This window comes from Pipistrellus hanaki, assembly GCF_964339955.1.
Source record: "Pipistrellus hanaki genome assembly, chromosome: 17".
In the NCBI taxonomy this organism is placed as follows: domain Eukaryota; kingdom Metazoa; phylum Chordata; class Mammalia; order Chiroptera; family Vespertilionidae; genus Pipistrellus; species Pipistrellus hanaki.
This window is the reverse complement of record NC_140519.1, coordinates 6,513,928-6,537,331: the sequence shown is the minus strand read 5'-3', so window position 1 is coordinate 6,537,331 and position 23,404 is coordinate 6,513,928. Positions and strand designations below refer to the sequence as shown.

The window sequence follows — 23,404 nt, the reverse complement described above, 5'->3', positions numbered from 1 at the left end:
AGACATGATAAAATAAACAGAAGTCTGCTCTTAGAAGAAGCATGTTCCTGTGGCACTGTAAAGAATTATCTACTTTTGCCAAAACCGGTTTGGCTCAGTGGATAGAGTGTCAGCCTGCGGACTGAAAGGTTCCGGGTTCGATTCCAGTCAAGGGCATGTTCCTTGGTTGCGGGCACATCCCCAGTAGGGGATGTGCAAGAGGCAGCTGATTGATGTTTATAACTCTCTATCCTTCTCTCTTCCTCTCTGTAAAAAATCAATAAAATATATTTTAAAAAAAGAAGAATTATCTACTTTCTGAGGTGGAGGGGGTCAAAGTTACTCTAATGTGTACTTCTACTCCTGAGCCAGCAGTTAACAGCCAACAGTTCACTCTTCATGTTTACAGCACGTGGAAATTGTTTCCACCTGGATCCGCTGGGCGTCAAGCACCCGGCTCAGAAGTAAATGATTCACCAAAGGTTACGGCAGAAACCAGAATGAGACCCAGATGGCCCAGGCGGGTTTGCTCAGTGGTTGAGCGCTGACCTATGAACAAGGAGGTCATAGTTGGATTCCCGGTCAGGGCTCATGCCCAATTGCAGGAGCAATCCCCGTAGAGAGCGTGCAGGAGGCAGCCGAACAATTATTCTATATCATCATTGATGTTTCTAACTCTCTCTCCCTTCCTCTCTGAAATCAATAAAAAATAAAAGTAAAACCCAGGTCTTTGGGACTCCCAATTTAAGGTTCACCACCTCCCCTCAAAAATCAGTGCACACACACACAGGTACACACACATACAAGCCAGGCCAGGGAGGGCTCCTTGACCATCTTTCTCCCACATATTTGTCACCAGAATAGGAAAGTTCAAAGCAAATCGCCTATTTGGTGATGTTAAGTGATTTACGTATGCTCCCTTGGTAGTAGTCATATCAGTTTTCTAGTAAGAGACACTTGTATTTCTTATCAATTAAATGAAAATGTTCTTTTTTTAAAAATATATTTTATTAATTTTTTTACAGAGAGGAAGGGAGAGAGATAGAGAGCTAGAAATGTCAATGAGAGAGAAACATCAACCAACTGCCTCCTGCACACTCCCTACCGGGGATGTGCCCGCAACCAATGTACATGGCCTTGACCAGAATCAAAGCTGGGACCCTTCAGTCCGCAGACCAACGCTCTACCGCTGAGCCAAACCAGTTTTGGCTAAATGAAATGTTCTTAATGGTCATTCAAATAACATTTGGCCCCTGTTTGAGTAGGACCACCTTCTTACTCAAGGGCAATGCGTTCACTGTCGGCTCAGGGTCACGGTCGCCTCCTCTCAGCCGCATCCCACAGAGGCTACCTCACAGGATGGCCTTCCCTGGGCTCACAGTCACCGAGTCCCGTGGATGCTGTTACTTGGCTAAGAACAAACACCCTGACAGCATTTTTGGTAAATAATTTCCTCTGGGTAAATTGGACAATTTAAGGTATTACTTCTATATTCTTTTTAAAATATATATATATATTATTGATTTTTTACAGAGAGGAAGGGAGAGGGATAGAGAGTTAGAAACACTGAGAGAGAAAGATCGATCAGCTCCTTCCTGTACACCCCCCTACTGGGGATGTGCCTGCAACCAAAGTACATGCCCTTGACTGGAACTGAACCTGGGACTCCTCAGTCCGCAGGCCGACGCTCTATCCACTGAGTCAAATCAGTCAGGGCTAATTCTCTATTCTTTTTAAAAATTGTGTGTCCGATTTAATTTTCTCCAAGACTCAGCTTTACAGGTGACGTGTTTCCAGTGCAGCTTCCCAAATCTAGCTTTGCATTAATATGTAATAATATGAAGTATGATCTTCATATAAATCAAGATATGCTGGCAGCTGGTGTAGTCAAGGTAACAAGTAAACCAACCACGTGGACATCTTCAGAATTAATGTCTTCATAACACAGGAAAGGATGCACACAGCTCAGCATTCTCTCTGTCCTAGAACAGTGGGAATCTATTCTGAGAGAAATCTGCTAATCCTTTGCCTGCTTGATGTTGGATCCATATTTGAAGGATGGAAATTAATAAAAATCAGCGCAGTACAAGGACTCCAGATGTTACTGGCCCTTCATGGGACCCTAAAAAAGCTGCCTACAGCCACACTGCCGCTGGCACTTCAGCCAGCGTCACAGGACACCTGGACCACAGCTAACTTCCTGGTGATCTTCCAACTGTTTGGACTGAATGGGAAAAAAGACGATTGGGATTCTCCTCCGTAGAGGCTGTGATCAGGACACTCAGCCGCTGTCAGTCCGTAGTAGATAACTGAGATCAAATGTCCAGGAAGACATTTTTGGGATCAGGTGCCAGCTGTAAGAACGCAGAGGAGCCCAAAACAAGTAAAAAAATAGCTATCGGTTTATATAAAGAAACACATGTTAAAAAAGAGAGAGAGAGAAAGAAAAAGCTCCCTTGGAAAAAAAGACGAATTAGCATTTCCTCTTAACTATACCAGAAATACTTGCCTAATGAGGCTACTGAATTATTATGTACACTATTAATAACTCTAACATCGGTGTTCAACACCAGAACCAAGGGGTGGTTTAATGTTTTTTGTTTTTTTTTCTCAAAACATTAAAGCAAGAGTGCTGAGCACATATATGTAGAAGGTAAGCAAATGAGAGGCTGGATGTGAACACGCCCCCGGGGAAAGCTGGCTGTCCCCAGAGGGCCTCCAGGATAACACTCCTTCCGCTTCCCACACACACTGCACCTGTCTCTCAGGCGTCACAAACAGATCCCTCCTCCTCCCCCACCTCCTCCTCGCACATCCGCTAGAGGCTTAAGTCAGAATCCAAATCCCAAATGCTAATGTATTGATTGATGGCATAAAATAAAAACTGCTGCTGAGCCTAACAATCCCACTCAGCAGAATACCCACAATTCCTGCAGACTGAGATGCCTGCCCCTGTCCTCTGGGTGAGCGAGGAGCCAGAACAAAGGGGACTTAACAGGATTAACCAGCCATGCCCAGGGCCTACGAGCAGAAAACGCCTGCTGCTGGGAGTGAGACTACCCAGCTCCCTCTCCCTGCAGGTCCTCAGGGCACATGGCCTGTGTTTGCCTCTGCGACTCACTGATTTAAAAGATGTGGTTTTGCCCTAACCTTTTGGCTCAGCAGGTAAACAGTGGCCTGCGGACCAAAGGGTCCCGGGTTGGATTCCGGTCAAGGATACATGCCTGGGTTGCGGGCTCGATCCCCAGTAGGGGGCGTGCAGGAGGCAGTCAATCAATGATTCTCTCTTATCGTTGATGTTTCTCTCTCTCTCCCTCTCCCTTCCTCTCTGAAATCAATACAAACATATTTAAAAAATAAAAAAATAAAAGATGTGGTTTTCTTTACATATGTTTCCTGTTAGGTATGTTTTCTATTATGGATGAACACATTAAATCCAATTACAATCAGGACTTCTTAGACTAGAAATTATTTTTTAAATAACTTTCCCCAAGTTTTAATTTGTAAGAATTATCAAATTTAGCTTTCAAAAGATAATCTTATTTCTCTCATTTCCAAGTTTTCACCAAAAGCCTTTCTGCAATGGGTTATTAAAAACAGGGCTGGCAATGGAGGAGCACATCGTTCAGGAACAGTTTCTTAAAGATGCAAGAAGGGGTTGTGATGGCGCCGGAGAGGAGCAGGGACACTCGGTGGGTGCCTTTCCGGGAAGCACCGAGGCTCCGCCTCGCACATTTGCTGGCTCTTCCAAAGGGAGAGCGAGAGCAGGGCTCACCCTGACGAAACCCTTTCTCCGCAGCCACCTCTTTCAGGTCTGTGTTCAGATCACACCGAGCACTGTGCAACCAGGTAGGAACCGAGCTCTCCAGGCCCAGCTCCCTGCCAGGCCCACTCTCCTCCCGCCCCCACTTCCCCCCACTATGTCCGTGTCTCCCCCAAAGGAACCACGATGGGTGAGTGGCTGTGGTCTGGACCTGCCCCCAACAGCCACTTGGATGTTTGCAGGATGGATGATGGGAGTGAATATGTATTAGGACTCATATAGCTTCAGATAAAGCTGTTGAAACAGCTACCTGGAGCACTTAGACCATTTAAAAAAAATCTTTATTACTGAAAATATTACACATGTCCTCCCCCACTGACACCCTCTAGCCTCGCCCCCACCTAGCTCCCGCCCCCCAGGCCTTCACCACCTATTGTCTGTGTCCATAGGGTATGCATAAATGCATACAAGGTCTTTGGTTGATTTCTACCACCCACCCACCGGCCCTCCCCGCCTTCCCTCGAGGTTCCGCATCTGCTCCATGCTTCCATGCCTCTGGCTCACTCCCTTCACCTGTCTATTGTGTGACTTAGATTCCACATATGAGTGAGATCATGACATACTTGTCTTTCTCTGACTGGCTATTTCACCTAGCATCATGACGCTCTCCAGGTCCCTCATGCTGTCTCACAGGGTAAGAGTCTTCTTTTTTACTACTGCATACATCAGTAACTCGGAGCATTTTCTCATGTCTCTTGGCCATCTGTATGTCCTTTTTCTCTACATCCTCACCAGCACTTGTTGTTTGTTGATGATAGCCATTCTGAGGTGTGAGATAGAATCTCACTGTCATTTTGATTTGCATCCTCTGATGATCAGTGACTTTGAGCATGTTTTCATATGTCTCAGGCCATCTGTATGTCCACTTTTGAGAAGTGCCTAGCCCATTTTTTTTATTGGATTGTGTATCTTCCTTGTGTTAAGTTGTATGAGTTCCCTATAAATTTTGGAGATTAAACCCTTATTGGATGTAACATTGGCAAATAAACTGAGTGGCTAGATTATTATGATCTCTGAACGCATAATAATCTGGCCACTCAGTGTATATCCTATATAATAAAAGGCTAATATGCAAATTGTCCCCTCAACCAGGAGTTTGACCAACAGGCAGGCCGGCCAACTGTCCATGTCCCCTCCCCCTGGCCAGGCTGGCCGGACCCTACCTATGCATGAATTCATGCACCGGGCCTGATAGATAGATATAGATATAGATATAGATATAGATATAGATATAGATATAGATATAGATATATAGATATATAGATATATAGATATATACATACATACACTGAGTGGCCAGATTATTATGCATTCAGAGATCATAATAAACTGGCCACTCAGTGTATGCTCTCCCATGCAGTGGGCTTCCTTGTTTTGTTAATGGTTTCTTTTGCTATGCAGAAGCTTTTTATTTTTATATAGTCCCATTTGTTTATTTTCTTTTTAGTTTCCATTGTCCTAGAAACTGTCTGGTTTTATTTTTTACATGTATCTATTATATACAATTTTCCCAACACCATTTACTGAAGAGACTGTCTTGACTCCATTGTATGCTCTTGCCTCCTTTGTCAAATATTGAGTGTAATGGTTTGGGTCGGTTCCTGGAGTCTTCTCTCTTCTGTTCACTGTTCTATATTCCTGTTCTTGAGCCAGTACCAGGCTGTTTGGATTACAGTGGCTTTGCAGTATAACTTGATATCTGGTATTGTGATTCCTCCAACTTTGTTCTTCTTTCTCAAGATTGCTGCAGCTATTCAGGGTGTTTTTTGTTGTTGTTGTTGTTTGTTTGTTTGTTTCTTGAGGGGGTGTCCAAAAAAAAATTTTTTTGAATATTTGTTTTAAATCTGTGAAATATGCTGTTGGTATTTTAATAGGGATTGCATTGAATCTATAGATTTCCTTGCATAGTATGGACATGTTAATTATGTTAATTCAACCAATCCATGAGCAAAGTATACTCTTCTACTTGTTTATATCTCCCTCTATCTCTGTTTTCAATGTCGTATAGTTTTCCAAGTACAAGTCTTTTACCTCCTTGTTTAAATTTATTTCTAAGTATCTTAATTTTTTTTGTTGCAATGATAAAAGGAATTGTTTCTTAGTTTCTCTTTCTGAGAATTCATTATTGGTATATAAAAAAGCCTTAGCTTTTGGGTGTTAATTTTGTATCCTGCTACATTGCCAAATTCTTTAAGTCTAGTAGTTTTTTTATGGAGTCTTTAGGGTTTTCTATGTACAATATCATGTCATCTGGGAATATTGAGTTTTACTTCCTCCTTTCCAATTTGGATTAATTTTATTTCTTCTTCTTGTCTGATCGCTGTGGCTAGGACTTCCAGTACTATGTAGAACAGGAGTGGTGAAAGTGGACATCCCTGTCTTGCTGCTGTTCTGAGGGAAAATGGCTTTAGTTTTTGCCCATTCAGTGTGCTGTTGGCTGTAGGTTTGTCATATGTGGCCTTTATCATGTTGAGAAATATTTCCTCTATTCCCACTTTGCTGAGAGTTTTTATCAAAAATGGGTATTGGATTTTGTCAAATGCTTTTTCTGCTTCTTTTGATATGATCATGTGACTTTTGTCTTTCCATTCATTTATGCAATGTATCATGTTTATTGATTTCTGGGTATTGCACCAGTCTTGCATCTCTGGAATAAATCCCACTGGTCATGGTGAATGATCTTTTTAATGCAATGCTGGACACAATTTGTTAAATTGTGTTGAGGATTTTAGCATCTATGTTCATCAGGTATATTGGCCTTGTATTCCCTTATTGCAGGGGTCCTCAAACTTTTTAAAGTGGGGGCCAGATCACGGTCCCTCAGAGAGCTGGAGGGCCGGACTATATGAACTACTAATTCCTACTGTAACACCTCGGCTGCACTCACTGCCCAAAAAACCTGGCGGGCCGGATCAGACTCCTCTGCGGGCCCCATGTGGCCCGCGGGCCATAGTTTGAAGACCCCTGACTTAGACCATTTTTAAATGAACACTGGAGATACAGAATCCCCTCCTATCACTGGCTTCTTCCTTTTTTAAAGCATAATTTTAGCTTTAGATGGTTCAATATTTAGACTTCATTTATCCGTCATTTACTCTGACCAGCAGGACTGTGTCCCTAGGAGAGAAGGGCCTCAGCCATAAGTCCCCTTTTGCTTAAGAAGACAAATAGCTGGATAGCGAGTGATGGAGAAGACCGTTTGCATGGCAGGACCGAGATGGCAACCACTCAGCCTCCGCCTGCTCTCTGGGGACCCCTCCACCTGGCCTCCTGCCTAACGCTCAGCCATCTGTACGGGAGGCGAGCGGTGCCCTCGGCATCGGGGTGGCTCCTTCTGGAAGGCACCGTCAGGCCTGACGTCCCTTTGACGGGCTTTCTTTCCCTTTTGGTGCAATGGGACTTTACTTCCCTTTAACGCCCGGGAAACGTCCCTGAGTGCACAAAGAATATAATGACGGGAAAGAAATAATAAATTGTAAAAACTTTAAGCTAGTTAAACAGGTACTAAAAAGTGCAGAGTATTAGTACATTTTATCTCACGTGTGTTTTACCATACACATGTTATCGTATGTAGAGTTTGCCACATGCATAAAAGACACTCGGGTACACTGTAGGAGACAGACTGCCAGTGCGAGCCGGGCTGGCACGAGTGCACGTGGGAGCAGGCAGACACATCCTGACGAGGGCACCAAGAAAGGAAAGCACCGCACACACAGAGTCACACATGAGAAGGGAGGGATTCTGCACGCCATGGCAGAGATGTTTCTTTAAAAAATGAAAGTAAAAAAGAAATGTCAAAATCATATGCACAGCCCTTGAACCACACGTCAAACAGTTCTTTCGTTGACTCGTTTCCCATGGTCTACCAGAAACCCTCCCTTACAGACAGGAACAGCACCGGAGAGGAAAGTGTTCCAAACAAGAAAGTCAGGCAGCGGACGAACACGACCATCCAACTGGGCACCACAACCTAAGGCAGCACACGGCCAGAGGGCTGGGCCGCCTGACCGCGCGGACGCCCCTTACCTAAAGGAGTGGGAAAAGGCTTGCAATCTGCAAGAAGCCAGAGCCAGCAGTAAAAAAGAAAGCAAGTTCGGGTAAATCTAAAACAATTAAGTCACCCCTTCTCCAAAGTTAGGTTTGAGCTGGATTCTGAAACGCCACCCAGCCGAGTCAGCGCGACAGGAGCTGAGCGCGTGAGAGGGTCCGCCGTCGTGAGCAGGTGAAGGACGCTGCGCTCACCGCCTTACGCTCCGGACGGCGGAGAACAGACACGAAGAGCAAGCTCTTTGGCGTCCTGTGCACAAAGGCTAATACCCGGATTGCCAACGTTGTTCAGCCAACAAAATTCTGGTTGTAAAATCTGTCCCCACAATGAAAAGCAGAGAGTCATGCAATCTAAGGGTTTTGTTTTTAAAACAAATCTTTCATGCCAACAGAAGCGCAGCCAATTCAAGCCACATCCATCCTTCCCAGTGCTCCTCTGACCCACGTGGTGGGGGCACACATGGGAAGCGGGTTTGTCAGCATGGCCAGGAAAATTCTGCACACTCAACTGAAACAGAGTGCAAAACAAAAAGCAACCGTGCAAAATTAAGATTTGGGCATAAGCAGGAGCAGATACGGCTTATAAACGAGTGCACAGCAGGGCACACGTGAGTGTGGTAAGTGTCTCCGTTGAGAACGCACCACGGAGAGGCAAGGCAGGTCTCAGGCCACGCATGCGCTGTGGTGCTCCCGGACTCACCCCCAGGGAGACACCAGGCTCGGCCCACAACTACAACTTGCATACAAGGGGCGTGCTAACTCCACGTGATCAGGAAGGACTCGAAGGACAAAAGTTCACAACCAGAATTGTTCCAGAACCTTAAATGAACTCACAGGTGGATACTGTGAACACTATACCTAGAGGTTAGAGGGCCAGGCCCGGGGGACCTGCAGGCCCTGGTTTGTAGGCGTGCTACTGCCCTAAGTGGAATCCAGGGTCACCAGGAACCAGAGCCGAGCACTGCGGCGAGCACAGCACACTGCCACCCGCCTCAGCCACGAGCGAGCCAGAGAAAACGGGACCTACTTGACATCTTCCAGCTTCTTGGTGATGACCGATCCCACCGATGCAAAAGCAGCTGATGCCTTCTGTCCGGCTTGAGACAAGGTTTCAGATGTCTTTTTGTATCTGTGTGGAATTTGAACAGAACAGATCAAAGAACAGGAAGCTAACCTCCATTTCTAGACCATCTCAAATCCTTCCCAGCCACCGGGTCGGCCTCATCACGGCATCCAAATCCTAACCATCACTCGGACACAGCCTTCTGCGCTGCCCGGCAGCCAGAGGAAGAGGCCTGGGAAGGGCCCTTGGTTAGGGCGAGGGCTAAAGGAATTCCCGGAGCAACAGTGACAGTGCACCGGAGGCTGGAAGAAAGGACTCCTCTATCCCTCGCCTTTGCCAGGTGAGCAAACAGAACAAAGATGAAGTCCAATTCCTCACACCCCTCTACAAGCTCCTCCCAGCAAAGGGGCCAGAAGCAAGGCCGGCCCACGTGCACGTCATCACCCAGATGCGCCAAATGAGCAGGAAGAATATCAGAACACTGCCCTGCAGAGCCACCAGATAGGGCTGGTGGATGCTGCACAGGGACCCTCCAGGTCTGATATTCAGAAAAACCGTGCTGTTGGCTGGGACACGAAGGTCTGACTCACCGCCTCCCTCTCTCATCTCCCCGGGGATCAGCAAAGGGGAAACATCAACAAAACAAAAGGATAGAGACCCACGGCAAAGGGCCCAGAACCCACATTATAGGAAAGATCGACCCTTTTGCAGTCAATATGAAAACCAACGCAGTGTCAGTTTCCTGCGTGTCTACCCACTGCCGCCAAGTCTGGGTGGAAAGGGGGCCCCGGGGTGGGCACCCTGGTGCAGTCATGTCAGGTCAGCGGGCCTCGCTGCGGCGGGTCCCCAGCTCAGCAGATGGGACTGAATGCAGGCGGCAGAGAGCACAGCTCAGAATCTATTGCTAGACTTGTGCTCCTCGTGTGGGAAACAAAGAGCATCACGTGATCGAAATGACTGAAAGATGAAGGGGTGGGCCCTGCCGCCAGCACGTGTCAGAGGTGGTGACTGGAGTCTCCTGGGAATAGAGAGGAGGGCAGAAGGATCCTGCCCCCCCTGCTGATCGGTATGTGACCCAGACTGCCCTGGGCCCACCTCCTGGTCTCGGGTTCTCTCACCGCCCACTCCGTCCCGTTACTCTGTGCGGGTCTGGCAAGTCCACACAGAGCACTCTAGGAACTTAAATGGTATTTCCTCGGCTCATGTTGAGGCTGGTTTTCTTTCTAGTCCCTTCAACGGTCTGGAAGGCCAAAGTCACAGGAGAGTGAGTATGCTTGCGAGTTAGAGGAAAGTGACCGGCTTAGTACAAAGAAAACTGCAGCCTCGTCCTCACTGCCTTCCCAGCCCTCCCCAGACAGCAGGAGGAAGGGCCCTCTGACTCTCTGGCCAGCGATGGTCCGGGGACCTACGCAGGCGTCGCCGTCACGTCCTGCCACCCCTTGGCGATGTTCTGCCGGAGCTCCTGGAGGGAGCTGATGCCCAGCTTCCGCTTGATCTCCGCCAGGTGCTTCTCCTTCGCGGCCAGCACCTGAGACAGAGTCTGGATCTCCTCTTCCACCTGCAGCAAGAGGTTGGGGTGAGAACACAGCAAAATCACTTGATGAGTTACAGTTGTTAGTGCAAAACCATGCTCAACATTCTCAAGTCACTCTGAAACGTTGTTTGATCTGTCTCTTCCTAGATAACAGAGGATATGCTGTGAATAAGCTGGTGATGTGCTCATCTCTCCGGTGAGGCTTCTCTTTCCTCTATTTCCACATGGCGGGGTCCTCCGCTGTCCCACCCTCCCCCCTGTCCCTGTCTGTCCTTACTCAGCTGTTTCACAGGCTCAGGACTCAAGCCTCTACCAGGTAATATTCCCGCCTGACCTCTGGCCCACATGTCTTGCTGGACATTTCTACTCAAATGCCCATAAAATCCGGTATTTGCATACTAACTCAAACTAATCTCCAGCTCCCACCAAAACAGGCACAAAATCCAACCTCTGCATATACCATCTGCGGTTATATCAAAAACAACAGCCCTAGTGCCTACCAAAGCACAGCCATAAAAAATCTGTCTCCCTGAGCGGCTGGTCCCCATGGAAGTCCCTGTGGCCTGGTGCTGACTGACCCACCTTAGGGAGGTGGTGGAAGTGGGCCCGGCTCCAAGGACAGCCACCGCCCCTCCCTCTCTTTCCCTATTAACACCCCCCCCCCCCCCCCGGGCAGTGGGGCCAACAACCAGTGAGGTGCCTGGTATGAGGAGGTGTTTGACTCCAAAAAATAGAAAATCTGATCAGGCCCACAACATGTAAAGAGATTATATCAGTAATCAAAAACCTTCCTAAAAAGTACAAGACTGTTACTGATATCATCTCTTTACATGCTGTGGGTCTGTTCAGATTTTCTATTTTTTGGAGGATCAGTTATGATCATTTATGTGTTTTTAGGAGCTTGTCCATCTTATCTAGGTTCAGATGGACAACACAAGACTTATGGGGCGCAATGAAAGGGGTGCGCCAAGGGAACCTGACAGCTCTAAGGGCCTACAATTAGGAAACAGCGAGATCTCAAATCAATGTGACAGCATACCTTAAGGAACTAAAAAAGAAAAGAAAACTCAACCCAGAGCTAAGAGAAGGAAGGGAGTAATAAAGATATGAGTGAAGGCAAATGAAACAGAACAGACAACAGAGAAGATCAAGGAACCCATTGACAAGTCTTTAGCTGGAATGACAACAAATAAAAGTGAAGTCACAAATACCTAAAATCAGAAATGAAAATGGCAACATCACTACTGACCTTGCAGGTTGAGAGAATAGTATTACAAGCAACTGGACACCAACAAACCATAAGTGGGAATTATCTCAAAATAGATGGAAGGCTTAACTATACACTCCGAGAGTCTCAGAAGAGAACACAGGGATAGGTGTTCATGATCTGAGTTTTAGAAATAAGTTCTTAGATATAACACCAGAAGCACAAGCAATTAAAGAGGAAATAAGCTGGACTTCATCACAATGTGGAACTTTTGTGCAATAAGACATGATAAAGAAAAAGGCAACACATAGAAGGGGAGAAACATCTGAAAATCACACACTTACTTATAAATCTCATAGAGAGCTCTTATCTCAACAACAAAAAGACCAAAAGAAGTTTTTGAAAAACTGGGCAAAGGATTAGAATATACATTTCTTTAAAGAATATATGCAAATGGCTAATAAGCACAAGAAAAGAGGCTCAATAGCACTGGTCACTAGTAAACAGCATCAAAACCACAATGAAGTATCACTTACTACTCTCTAGTATGGTTATAATAAAAAAGACAGAAAATGGCAAACGTTGGCCACAAGGATGTATGATGGGCATGAGAAATGGTGTTCCTGCTGCGGATAACAGTCTGATGGCTGCCCAAAGAGTCCTGTGGAATAACCATATGGCACAGCATCTCCAAGCTTATAGCCAACGGCATTGGGATTAGGCACGCAGACAATCCTTTTACACAGTGCTCCTCAGTACCTATGAGTCAAAAGGTGGAAACACCCAATGTCCATGGGTGGATGGATGGGTAAGCAAAATATAGTAGATTCAGACTATCATTCCGTCATGAAAAGCAGTGAAGACCAACATGCGTCAGGACCCCACCAACAAGCTGAATGAAAGAAACCAGGGACAAGGTCACATGTCGAAAAATTCTATTTCTGTGAAATATCCAGAACAGGTTGATCCACAGAAACAGATTAGCAGGGGCTGAGGGGCGCTGGGGGTGCCGCTTAATGACTGTGGGCTCCTCTTGGGGTGCTGGAAACGCTTAAAACTAGACAGAAGGGGCAGTTGCACAACATTATGGCTGTGCTAACACCACGGAGCTGGACACGATAAATGGTTAATTTTGAAAGAGAGAAAGAGAGCAGTCAAACCACAAGCCAGGGTAGAACAAAGTCAGGGATGCAGACAGAAAGCCAAGGGTATTAATCGTAGGAAGACCGGTCTCATCCACTTCCTCATCACCCTCCTTCCCAGACCCACTTCACTCAAATACACCTTCACTCGTGCAAAAACCAAGTGATTCTCTGTCCTGCCTGCTCTTCCGGCTCTGGGACAAGTGCGCACCCGCTGCGTTCTCTCCCTGGGAGCGGACTGCAGATGCCACCAAGCGGGCTTTATCCTGAGTGCAGAGCAGCAAGCTCCGGAGGGCACTCCCGTACCTTGGCGAGCTCGCTCCTCAGCTCTTCTTGCTCCTCCTCGGACAGGGTCTCCGAGACACCGATCGTGGCAGCAGCATCCGCCCCAGCCTCGGGCACTGGGTGTGTTCTCAGCAGACCTTGTCAGGGTTACAAAGAAAGGCTGTAAGACACGCAGCCTAAGCACAGTCTTCCTGTAAGCCTGACCCCCGACCCCAGCCAGCATCAAGCCCATGAGGGTGGGCCCACCGTCAAACCCATGAGGGCGGAACCAACCGAGTTTGCCCAGAAAGGGCCACAGTTACCCCCCCGTCACAGGTACCCCCCCGTCACAGTGACCCCCCGTCACAGTGACCCCCCTCACAGTGACCCCCCCGTCACAGTGACCCCCCGTCACAGTGACCCCCCCTCACAGTGACCCGTCACAGTGACCCCCCCTCACAGTGACCCCCCGTCACAGTGACCCCCCTCACAGTGACCCCCCATCACAGGTGCCCTCCGTCACAGTGACCCTCCGTCACAGTGACCCCCCGTCACAGTGATCCCCCTCACAGTGACCCCCCGGCACAGTGACCCCCGTCACAGTGACCCCCGTCACACCCGTCACAGTGACCCCCCCGTCACAGTGACACCCTCGGAACAGTGACACCCCCGGCACAGTGACCCCCGTCACAGTGACACCCCTCACAGTGATCCCCCTCACAGTGACCCCCGTCACAGTTACCACCGTCACACCTACCACCGTCACAGTGACCCCCCGTCACAGTGACCCTCCGTCACAGTGACCCCCCTCACAGTGACCCCCCTCACAGTGACCCCCCTCACAGTGACCCCCCCGTCACAGTGACCCCCCCTCACAGTGACCCCCCCGTCACAGTGACCCCCTGTCACAGTGACCCCCCCTCACAGTGACCCCCCTCACAGTGACCCCCCTCACAGTGACCCCCCGGCACAGTGATCCCCTCCGTCACAGTGACCCCCCGTCACAGTCAACCCCCCGTCACAGTCACCCCCCCGTCACAGTGACCCCCCTCACAGTGACCCCCGTCACAGTGACCCCCCTCACAGTGACCCCCGTCACAGTGACCCCCCTCACAGTGACCCCCGTCACAGTGACCCCCCGTCACAGTGACCCCCCGTCACACCCCCGTCACAGGTGCCCCCATCACACCCCCGTTTACAGTGACCCCCCGTCACACCCCCGTCACAGTGACCCCCCTCACAGTGACCCCCCGTCACAGTGACCCCCCCGTCACAGTGACCCCCATCACACCCCCGTCACAGTGACCCCCCCATCACAGTGACCTCCCCGTCACAGTGACCCCCCCGTCACAGTGACCCCCGTCACAGTGACCCCCCTCACAGTGACCCCCCGTCACAGTGACCCCCCCTCACAGTGACCCCCCCGTCACAGTGACCCCCATCACACCCCCGTCACAGGGACCCCCCCTCACAGTGACCCCCCTCACAGTGACCCCCCGTCACAGTGACCCCCCCGTCACAGTGACCCCCCCCATCACAGTGACCTCCCCGTCACAGTGACCCCCATCACACCCCCGTCACAGTGACCCCCCGTCACAGTGACCCCCCCGTCACAGTGACCCCCGTCACAGTGACCCCCCTCACAGTGACCCCCCGTCACAGTGACCCCCCCGTCACAGTGACCCCCCTCACAGTGACCCCCCGTCACAGTGACCCCCCCGTCACAGTGACCCCCCTCACAGTGACCCCCCGTCACAGTGACCCCCCCGTCACAGTGACCCCCCTCACAGTGACCCTCCGTCACAGTGACCCCCCGTCACAGGTGCCCCCATCACACCCCCGTTTACAGTGACCCCCCGTCACAGTGACCCCCCCGTCACAGTGACCCCCCTCACAGTGACCCCCCATCACAGGTGCCCTCCGTCACAGTTGCCCCCCATCACAGGTACCCCCTGTCACGGGTGCGTGCGCTCAGGCTCTCAGGCAGCAGGTGCTGTTACGTGAGGGACTTGAGCATCAGACCCCATGGCAGTTCCCCTCCTTCCACATGGTCCCTGGGAAAAGCCAGCTCCTCCAGGGCAGCCGTGTGGCCGCCCAGAGCAGGGGCCGCGGAGATGACAGGCCAGCCGCCAGGCGGACAGCAAGAAGGAAGAACACCACGTCAACAGGCGGAGCGAGCGGCCGGCCACAAGGAGGCGAGTCAGTGACACATGTGTACACCGGCAGAAGGCACAAGGACACTAACCCACAGCCTACTGTACGCTAACTGCACAGCGGGAGCTGTTAATTATAATGACTCGATCGCTAGCATAACAATATCGAACGGTGCTACGGAAAGTGCTCACAGAACCACTAACGCATCACATGGAACCACTGAGCCACAGACTGGAGGGCCCACAGACCGGGGAGCCCCCTCCTGCAGACACCACCAGGAGGGAGGGCAGTCAGGGGGCGAGGCTCCCACCGGTTCCCAAGGCAGCCGTGGACGGGTGCCTGGGTGATATATGTGTGTGTGTGTGTGTGTGTGTGTGTGTGTGTGTGTGTGTGTGTATGTATATATATATATACACACACACACACACACATATATATATGATATGTGACAGAAATCTGATCCTGTCACTCCCAGGACAAACCCTTCCGTCAGGACCAATCCCCCTGCAGGTCAGCGCTAAGCCTTCTGGGCCGCCCGCTGCTCTCCGGCAGGGACACGGCGGCCTCCACCCGCGGGCGGGTCACGCTGCGGGCAAGGCGCCGCGAGAATCCATCCGTGTCCCCGTGTGCTTTCAGGTGCATCTGGCACAGCTCACCGTACAGTCTGACTCTAACCCTCACACTGTGGTGACGGAGCGTGTGAGGCTGAAAACGGAAGACAAGCATGCAGACAGCAATCACACAGGCACCACAGAAGGAACCAGAAGAGAGTTCCTTGTAAACGTTATTTTTTTAAAGGTTTTTTAAAATTGATTTTTAGAGAGAGAGGAAGAGGGAGAAAGAGAAAACATTGATGTGAGAGCAGAACATTGATTGGCTGCCTCCTGCACGCCCCCTCCCGGGGATCAAGCCCCAAACCATAGTCCTGACCAGGAATCAAGCCAGCAACCTTTGGCACCGGGGACGACACCCAACCAACTGAGCCACACCAGCCAGGGCAACGTTATTTATTTTTAATGTTTTCATCAGACCTCTCAACTTCTCCAACTAGAACAAGACACACACCCATCCCACACCAAGACCCCAAAACTCAGATACTAAACCATGGTGTAAATAGCAAAGACTCATACTTTTTCATCTATAGCCTTTTGCAAATCTACTTAAGCTGGAAACTTCAGTCTCTGGTTACTAACAGCGCTTTTTCTGCATAGCTGCCCAATTCCAGAAAGAATCTAAAGGGATCAGAGTATCATTCCTGTATTTAGTTAGAGTGCAGGGGAAAAGAATATCTCATAAAATGGGGTCATGGGGTTGCCCCCAGTTGGCCTTGGGGTCTCCAGGATGACCTTGAGATTTTATATTCAGAATAGAAGAAAGTTAGCACATTACATGTCCTGCTTTCCCCACATTAGCCTGCAGGTGGCAGCACATTATCAGCATTATTCTTTAAAGGCGAGGTTTCCACGGGAGGGAAATCACAGAAGGAGAGGACAGGAAGGAGGTCACCAGCACCGCAGACAGTGGCCTGGGAGCACTATTCACCGCCACAGCCACCAGGGAGCGCAGGCTGCCCTCGCCCTCCGAGCGGAGCGGTCCGCGGGGCGGGTTCCTCTGTCCACAGGCAGCTGTCTGCGAGGCACCTGAAGCTCACGGAGTCAGCCTGCCCGTGGTCACATCGGAAACCCCAGGGCAGTTAGGGTGTGGGGCCTCGATGGCTTGATTCGAAAGCACACGCTTTAAATCACTGGTTTCCAAAATACAAAAGAAGAGCCAGGGCTAAGAGGTCAGACGGGAAGCTTCTAGAAGCAACAATAAATAAGACCCTGCACGCAGTACAAGAACCTGGCACGTGAGGTCAAAGCAACTGCTCCCCCAGGCCCAGCAGGCCGTTTCCCACAGTGCGGGTCCCAGCGGGCCTCGGAGAGCAGACCTCTGCGTCCGCGGGCGGAAGGCTGCTGACCGCTGGCTCAGGGGTCTTCCAGCTCATACTGCCCCCTTCCCCGTGCCCGGGGGAGAGCAGTATGTACTGGAGAGGTGAAATCTGCCTTTGGGAGAAAAAATACTAATTTCTCACTTGCAACATAAAAGTTGGGGAATGGAAACGTTTTACTGTAAAACTAGAAGTAAAAATTCTTACTTGTTATTACTTTAATGTTCCTCCTCAAAATCTGACGGAAGCTGTTTTTAAAACTCGGAGGAGGATGAAATGTGACGGATATTTACTGAGGCTAACACATCACCAGGGAGATTTCCACGTCATCTCATAAAAAAGCAATGAAAACAGAAGCCCTGCCACCGGCACCGGAGGGGGATTTATTTCCGTCAGGAAGGGAGGCCCTCCGAGATCAGTGAGTTGCGCGCAGAGGTGACATTCAGACGCAGGTCTCCCTGACTAACCTCTTCCTCTTATTCTTAGAGAGAGTCCAATGAGCAGGGGGCCAAGTCCCGAGGGAGGGTGGGCGCAGGGTATGGGGACGCACGGGGATCCCTGGCTTGAAAGCCACAGGTGCCACGATGGAGCCCAAGTGGCTGAATACTGGCAGTAATTTGTTCCCCCAGGTTATTAACATGTTAGCCACTTCCTCAATTCTTCTTCTAGCTGTGCAGACAGACAGTCTGGTCCATCTGTCTTCGATTTCACCCATGAGGTCCGCTTGGAGAGTTTGGGGCGGGGGAGCCTGCAGCCCACAGACAGGCCGCTGGGGCTACGTGAGCCCACCGCCAGGGGCGATGGAGAAGGTGGGCAGAGACCAGAGTGTCGTCCCAATCAGACCTCAGGCACAGGTCTGCCTTCCACAGCTGTGAACTTGAGGTGCATGTGCACCCTGCCAGGGCAGCAGTCCGAGGAGCGGGGTTGTTTTATCACCTCAACTCCCACTCAGCATGTACAGAAGCTACATCCAGGTGTCTTTCCATTCATTCAACAACAAAACAAACACGGTTACTCCTAGTCGACAAGCAATTCCCGTAAGTTAGGGCACGAGAATGTGTTTCTGGAAAACTTCCACTTATTTTCTTTAAAAATAATGCACAAAAGGGTTATGACCAATGTATGTGTCTGAACAAATCTGAAAGGATGTTCGTGAGCATAAAATTAAAATCTTAAGTAAAAATAAGCTTTTTTTTTAGTTTAACTTAAGCAATTTTCCCTCTTAATGGAACATAAAACAATGATTCCCCTTGAAATCTGTGGGTTCTTCCAACTCCGCACTCATGGGAACTATGAGACAAAAAAGAAGGGCAAAAACTTCCTGCGGCGCCTGAGCCGTGCTGAAATCCGATGCTCCCGACTTCGAGGAACTCTGAGTCATCGGAGGAGGAGGAGGAGGAGGAGGAGGTTCTTCAGGCTCCGGCGGGAAGAATGAGGGAGGGGAAGAGTCCGGTCTGGACGTGTCCTCCTCCTCAGTCAGGGCGGGGCAGAGCGATGCTAACCTGTTCTATGGGGACGGCTGACGGGTAGGGCTTACTCAAATGACGTTTCTCTGTACCGCCGTTCCCACGGACAGCCCCGTCCTCCCCCACCCTCCCCAGGACGTCAGCCGGGGAAGGAAGCGAAGCCTTTTCATACGAATTTCAAACCTACAATCACCATGAAGCGGTGATGGGGAGTCCAGGGAGCACCTCCTGCATTATTAACTTTAATGTGGGAGCAGCCATCCCAACAGTCCTTCACTTTTCACCCCATTAAGACCAACTGCTTCCTTCAAGACTTTGTGTGCCCATCAGTGAAAACGGTGTCAGCTGTGCCCGGCCGGCATGGCTCAGTGGCTGATCAGGTCACGGTTCGATTCCCAGTGAGGGCACATGCTGGGTTGCAGGCTCAGTCCCCAGGGTGGGGTGTGTAGGAGGCAGCCGATCGATGATTCTCTCTCATCATTGATATTTGTATATCTCCCTCTCCCTCCTCTCTCTGAAGTCAATAAAAAACATTTTAGTAAAAGCCTTTTCAGGATATTAAAGAACATTATAAACTGAACCAAAAGACAGATATAAAGACAGAAAAGCAACAAGCAGACTGTCAAATTACAGCGGGGAGGGTAGGGAGATCTGGGGGAGATAAGAGATCAACCGAAGGACTTGTATACAAGCATATAAGTACAACCAATGGACACAAAACTCTGGGGAGGGAGGGTATGTATGGGGGGGGGGGCAATGTTAAAATATGTACACAGATAATAACTTAATTTTAAAAAATTGAAAATAAATAAAAATAAAAATAAAAACCTTTTCAGCCATTGTCAATTTTAGATCCTAACAGAATCTTGCATCATTGAATTCCAACTATCCAGAGAAGAAGAAACTGGGGACAGAGGTTTTAAAGAATAGAAAGAGACAAGCATGAACTCTGAAATCAGATGGTGCTGGGTTGCCTTGTATCCTCCAAAAAGCACGCACTAGCCTGCCTGAGCCCCAGTAACGCAAACAGGGTCTTTGCAGATGTAACCAGGGAAGGTGACATATTAGATTGGGTGGGCCCTTATCCAAGACTGTGTCCTTATAGGAAGGACATTTGGACTCAGAGATCCAGAGAGGAGAACATCATGGAAAGCTACAGAGACATGGAGAACACTGCATGGCGATGGAGCACAGCATGGGGAGCACTACGTGGTGATGGAGCACAGAATGGGGAACACTACGTGGCGATGGAGCACAGAATGGGAAGCACTGCGCGGTGATGGAGTGGAGACTGGGGGACACTGTGGTGATGGAGCGGAGACTGGGAGTGATGCAGCCACAGCCAGGGGTGCCCAGGACTGCAACGGCCACCAGGATCTGGAATGAGTCCAGGGAGGCTTCAGGTGCCGAGGAGTGTGCCCTGCAGACACCTTGATTTTGGATTTCCAGCCTCCAGACCTGAGATATGAGAAATTTCTGTTGTTTTATGCTAAAATGAAAAGACAAATGCACCCATGCGTTCGTGGCAGCATTATTTACAATAGCCAAGATACAGAAGCCACCCAGTGCCCTCGGTGGGTAAATGGCGGAAGTGGGGCAGAAAGAACAGGCTGTGACTCAGCCATAAAGAAGAATGAAACCTGCATCTGCAAGAACAGAGGCCTGGAGGATGAATGCAGAGAGAGACGGCAGGGGAAGACAAACATCATGTGATTTCACTTATGTGTGGAACCTAAAATAACAACTAAATGAACAAGAGAACAGAAACAGCCTGAGATACAGAGCAGACTGCTGGCCGCCAGGTGAGCGGGAGATGTGAGAGAGGGGAGGGATGAAGTACAAATTGGTAATTACAATACAAGCAGTCAGGGGACGTAAGTACAGCATGGGGACGGCAGTCAGTAACACTGCAGTAATTACACTTGGTGTCAGATGGGAACTAGACTCACCGGGTGATTACTTCATAAGTTATATAAATGCCTAATCACTGGGTTGTATACTTGAAACCAGTATGATATTATACATAAACTATAATTGAAAAATTATTTTTTTAAATATAATAACAAGAAATTTCTGTTATTTTAAGCCACCCAGTATGTTGCAACTGCCCTAAGAAATTGAGCCCTAACCCCATTACCTGTTAAAAAAAAAACAAAAGGGTCTTAAGGCGAAGGGGCATTTGATGCCTCCTGCTCGACACTGATTCCCTGTGGAAGAAAGAGATTCGAAGCACAAGCCATGGAAACTTTCAGTTCCTGAGGCTGATTCCCACGCGTGCCCGTGGTGAGGGTGAGGCCAGGAAAGCCGCAGGGGGAAACGCCACCACAGAGCAGGAGCAGGAGCAGGAGCAGGGAGCCAGGAAGCTGTGCCGCTCCATCTGAGAAAGACCCAAGGACCCAGGAGATGCCCTGGCGGGGTCAGGGCTGAGGAGGGCACGGCACTAAAGCACAGAGGGAAAGGGGGCTGGGGGCCAGCCCTGCCCCCAAGACCATCTCCCCTCCCCCGAAAAGGTCACCCTCACCTCACAACACCCCCCCCCCTGAGTCTGTGGGGGAGGGGGAAGGAAGGAGAGATTTTTTTCCTAGATCACCCCCACACCCTTTCCAAATGCCTGACTTGCCTCCTCCAGGTGCTCTTTTTAATTCACTCCTTAAACAACTGTTGTCCTTATCCAAAGATATCTTTTCCACTGGTTTTTAGAGAGTGAAAGGGAGGGGTGGGGGGGACGAAGAGAGGGAAACACTGACGTGAGACACAGGGATTGGTTCCCTCTGGCAGGTACCCTGATGGGGCAGGGGATTGAACCTGCAACCCAGGGACATGCCTTGACCAGGAATCGAACTCTCCCCCTTGGGTGCTCAGGCCGACTCTAATCACTAAGCCTCACTGGCCAAGGCTCTTCCAGGTATTCTTAAATGGACCCTTAAATCTCCTTCATCTTAAAAAAATAAAAATCTTCAGGCAACGCCTTCAGAGCCACCATCCCTCACACCCCTAACCAAATGCAGACTCACAATGGGGCACCCACAACAGAGAGGAGAAAGGTCAGTGATGGAGAGATCGGGGGTTCCCAGAGAGGAAGTCACTTCCACCCTTAAATTTCCTCTCTAGGAAACAGGAGGTTCTGTTTCTCCAGTTCTGCACTGATTTTTACTCAGTGTGCCATCCACAAGCTTGCTAACTAAGACCTCTGCCTCAGGAAAACTCTCCGGTGTGATCGCCCCTTCCTAAAAGGAAGAGCAGGACCCAGAGCAGAAATCACAAGGGAAGCAGGACAGCGACAAGGAGGCCTCCGAGCTAAGGAATTCCTGCTCCGCGCGTTTTCCAGGGCTCTGAGGTTTAGTAAGACTGCATTAAGTATGTCAGGGTTTTTAATGACTCCTATTTCCTGAAATCACGAGAAACACCCAAGTTTGCCTTTTAATAAACCGGGACTGCAACCTCCTGGACACTGGAAAACCTTAAGAGGCAGAGATCTGATGCGAATGTCCTTTGGGAAATTATCCTGGTAGGTGATCTCAGAAGGAAAGAGAAAACGGCCCAGGCACTGCCCGGGGCCACTGCAGAGGGCACAGAGTCCAGGTCCACACGGCACAAGAATCAACCAGTCCAGCAACCCTCATCAAAGGACCAGTTACCTCTCCAGTGAGTAGCCTGTTCCATAATCCCTCTAAAACCACTGGGAACTAAAGAAAACAACAACAAATCAAACACTGGCTTAAGAATTGAGCTCTGTTGCCAGAGCCGGTTTGGCTCAGTGGTAGAGCGTTGGTCTGCGGACTGAAAGGTCCCGGGTTCGATTCCGGTCAAGGGCATGTACGTTGGCTGCGGGCACATCCCCAGTGGGGGATGTGCAGGAGGCGGCTGGTCAATGTTTCTCTCTCATCGCCGTTTCTGGCTCTCTATCTCTCTCCCTTCCTCTCTGTAAAAAATCATTTATATATATATATATATATATATATTAAAAAAAAGAATTGAGCTCTGTGATGTGGCGAGTTCACAACACCTCTATTGGCCTTAATGTTCACATCTGTAAAATGGACCAGAGTGTAAACTAGCCCTTGCCAGTCCCATCCATCCATTCATTCATGCGGCCATCCATCCATTCATCCATCCAGTCATTCATTCATTCAGCAAACATGTGTTGAGCCACAGATGTCAAGCTCTATTCCAGGTGCTGGGGAAGACTGGCATCTAATGGAGCTTATACTCCAGATTTTGAAATTTACTAGAGGTCATTGTTTTTCAGACTATGGGCTGTGAAACTCATTTTCAAAAGAATCGATGGGACAGTTTAAAATCTCAGAGTCCATCACACATGGGAACTGGCATGTGCATTGCTGAGGACTGGAGTCAGGAAGTCTGAGGCCCTTCTGACCGGGCCAGCGGCCGGCCGATAAAGACCTCTCCTGCTGCAGCCGCCGGCCTCATCCTGCCCAGAACGCAGACTGCTTCTCAGGAACACGCTGCCCACCGATTAAATCTCGTCCTTTCCTCATTGGCCCGCGATGGCATTTTGGATAAATATCAAAGAAGGTGTGTTTCAGATCCATGTTCCCAGCCTTTCCGAGGAGGACTCCTTTGAATGTCAGTCCTATTTTGAGCACTTCTCGTCTGCTGATTAAGAAAACGCATAGCGGCCAAAGACACAGGAGCTGGTAAATGGACGGGCGGTCCATTGGCCTGAGAGCTCCTACACAGGAGCACAGGGAAGACCCAGGAGCCATTCACCCAGGCCCCTGCATCAGCCTGTTCAAACAGATGGCGGCCGCCTGTGCCCTGAGGGGCGGGACCC

At 49.6% G+C, this 23,404-nt stretch overlaps 1 protein-coding gene across 6 annotated transcripts in view; it reads right to left on the bottom strand.

Annotated features, from left to right (window-relative positions):
• TPD52 (tumor protein D52) overlaps window positions 1-23,404 on the bottom strand; it is a 66,717-nt gene that overhangs the window by 5,068 nt on the left and 38,245 nt on the right. For 4 of the 6 annotated variants that reach the window (XM_084864328.1, XM_084864329.1, XM_084864330.1 and 1 more), the window contains exons 2-4: window positions 13,102-13,217; window positions 10,322-10,470; window positions 8,877-8,978 (exon numbers count right to left, since the gene is read on the bottom strand). In XM_084864328.1, coding sequence (XP_084720454.1) covers window positions 8,877-8,978; window positions 10,322-10,470; window positions 13,102-13,217 — 367 coding nt within the window. Of the gene's footprint in view, window positions 1-7,828; window positions 7,856-8,876; window positions 8,979-10,321; window positions 10,471-13,101; window positions 13,218-23,404 lie in introns of all 6 variants that reach the window. The other 2 variants (XM_084864326.1, XM_084864327.1) reach the window with 1 other exon arrangement.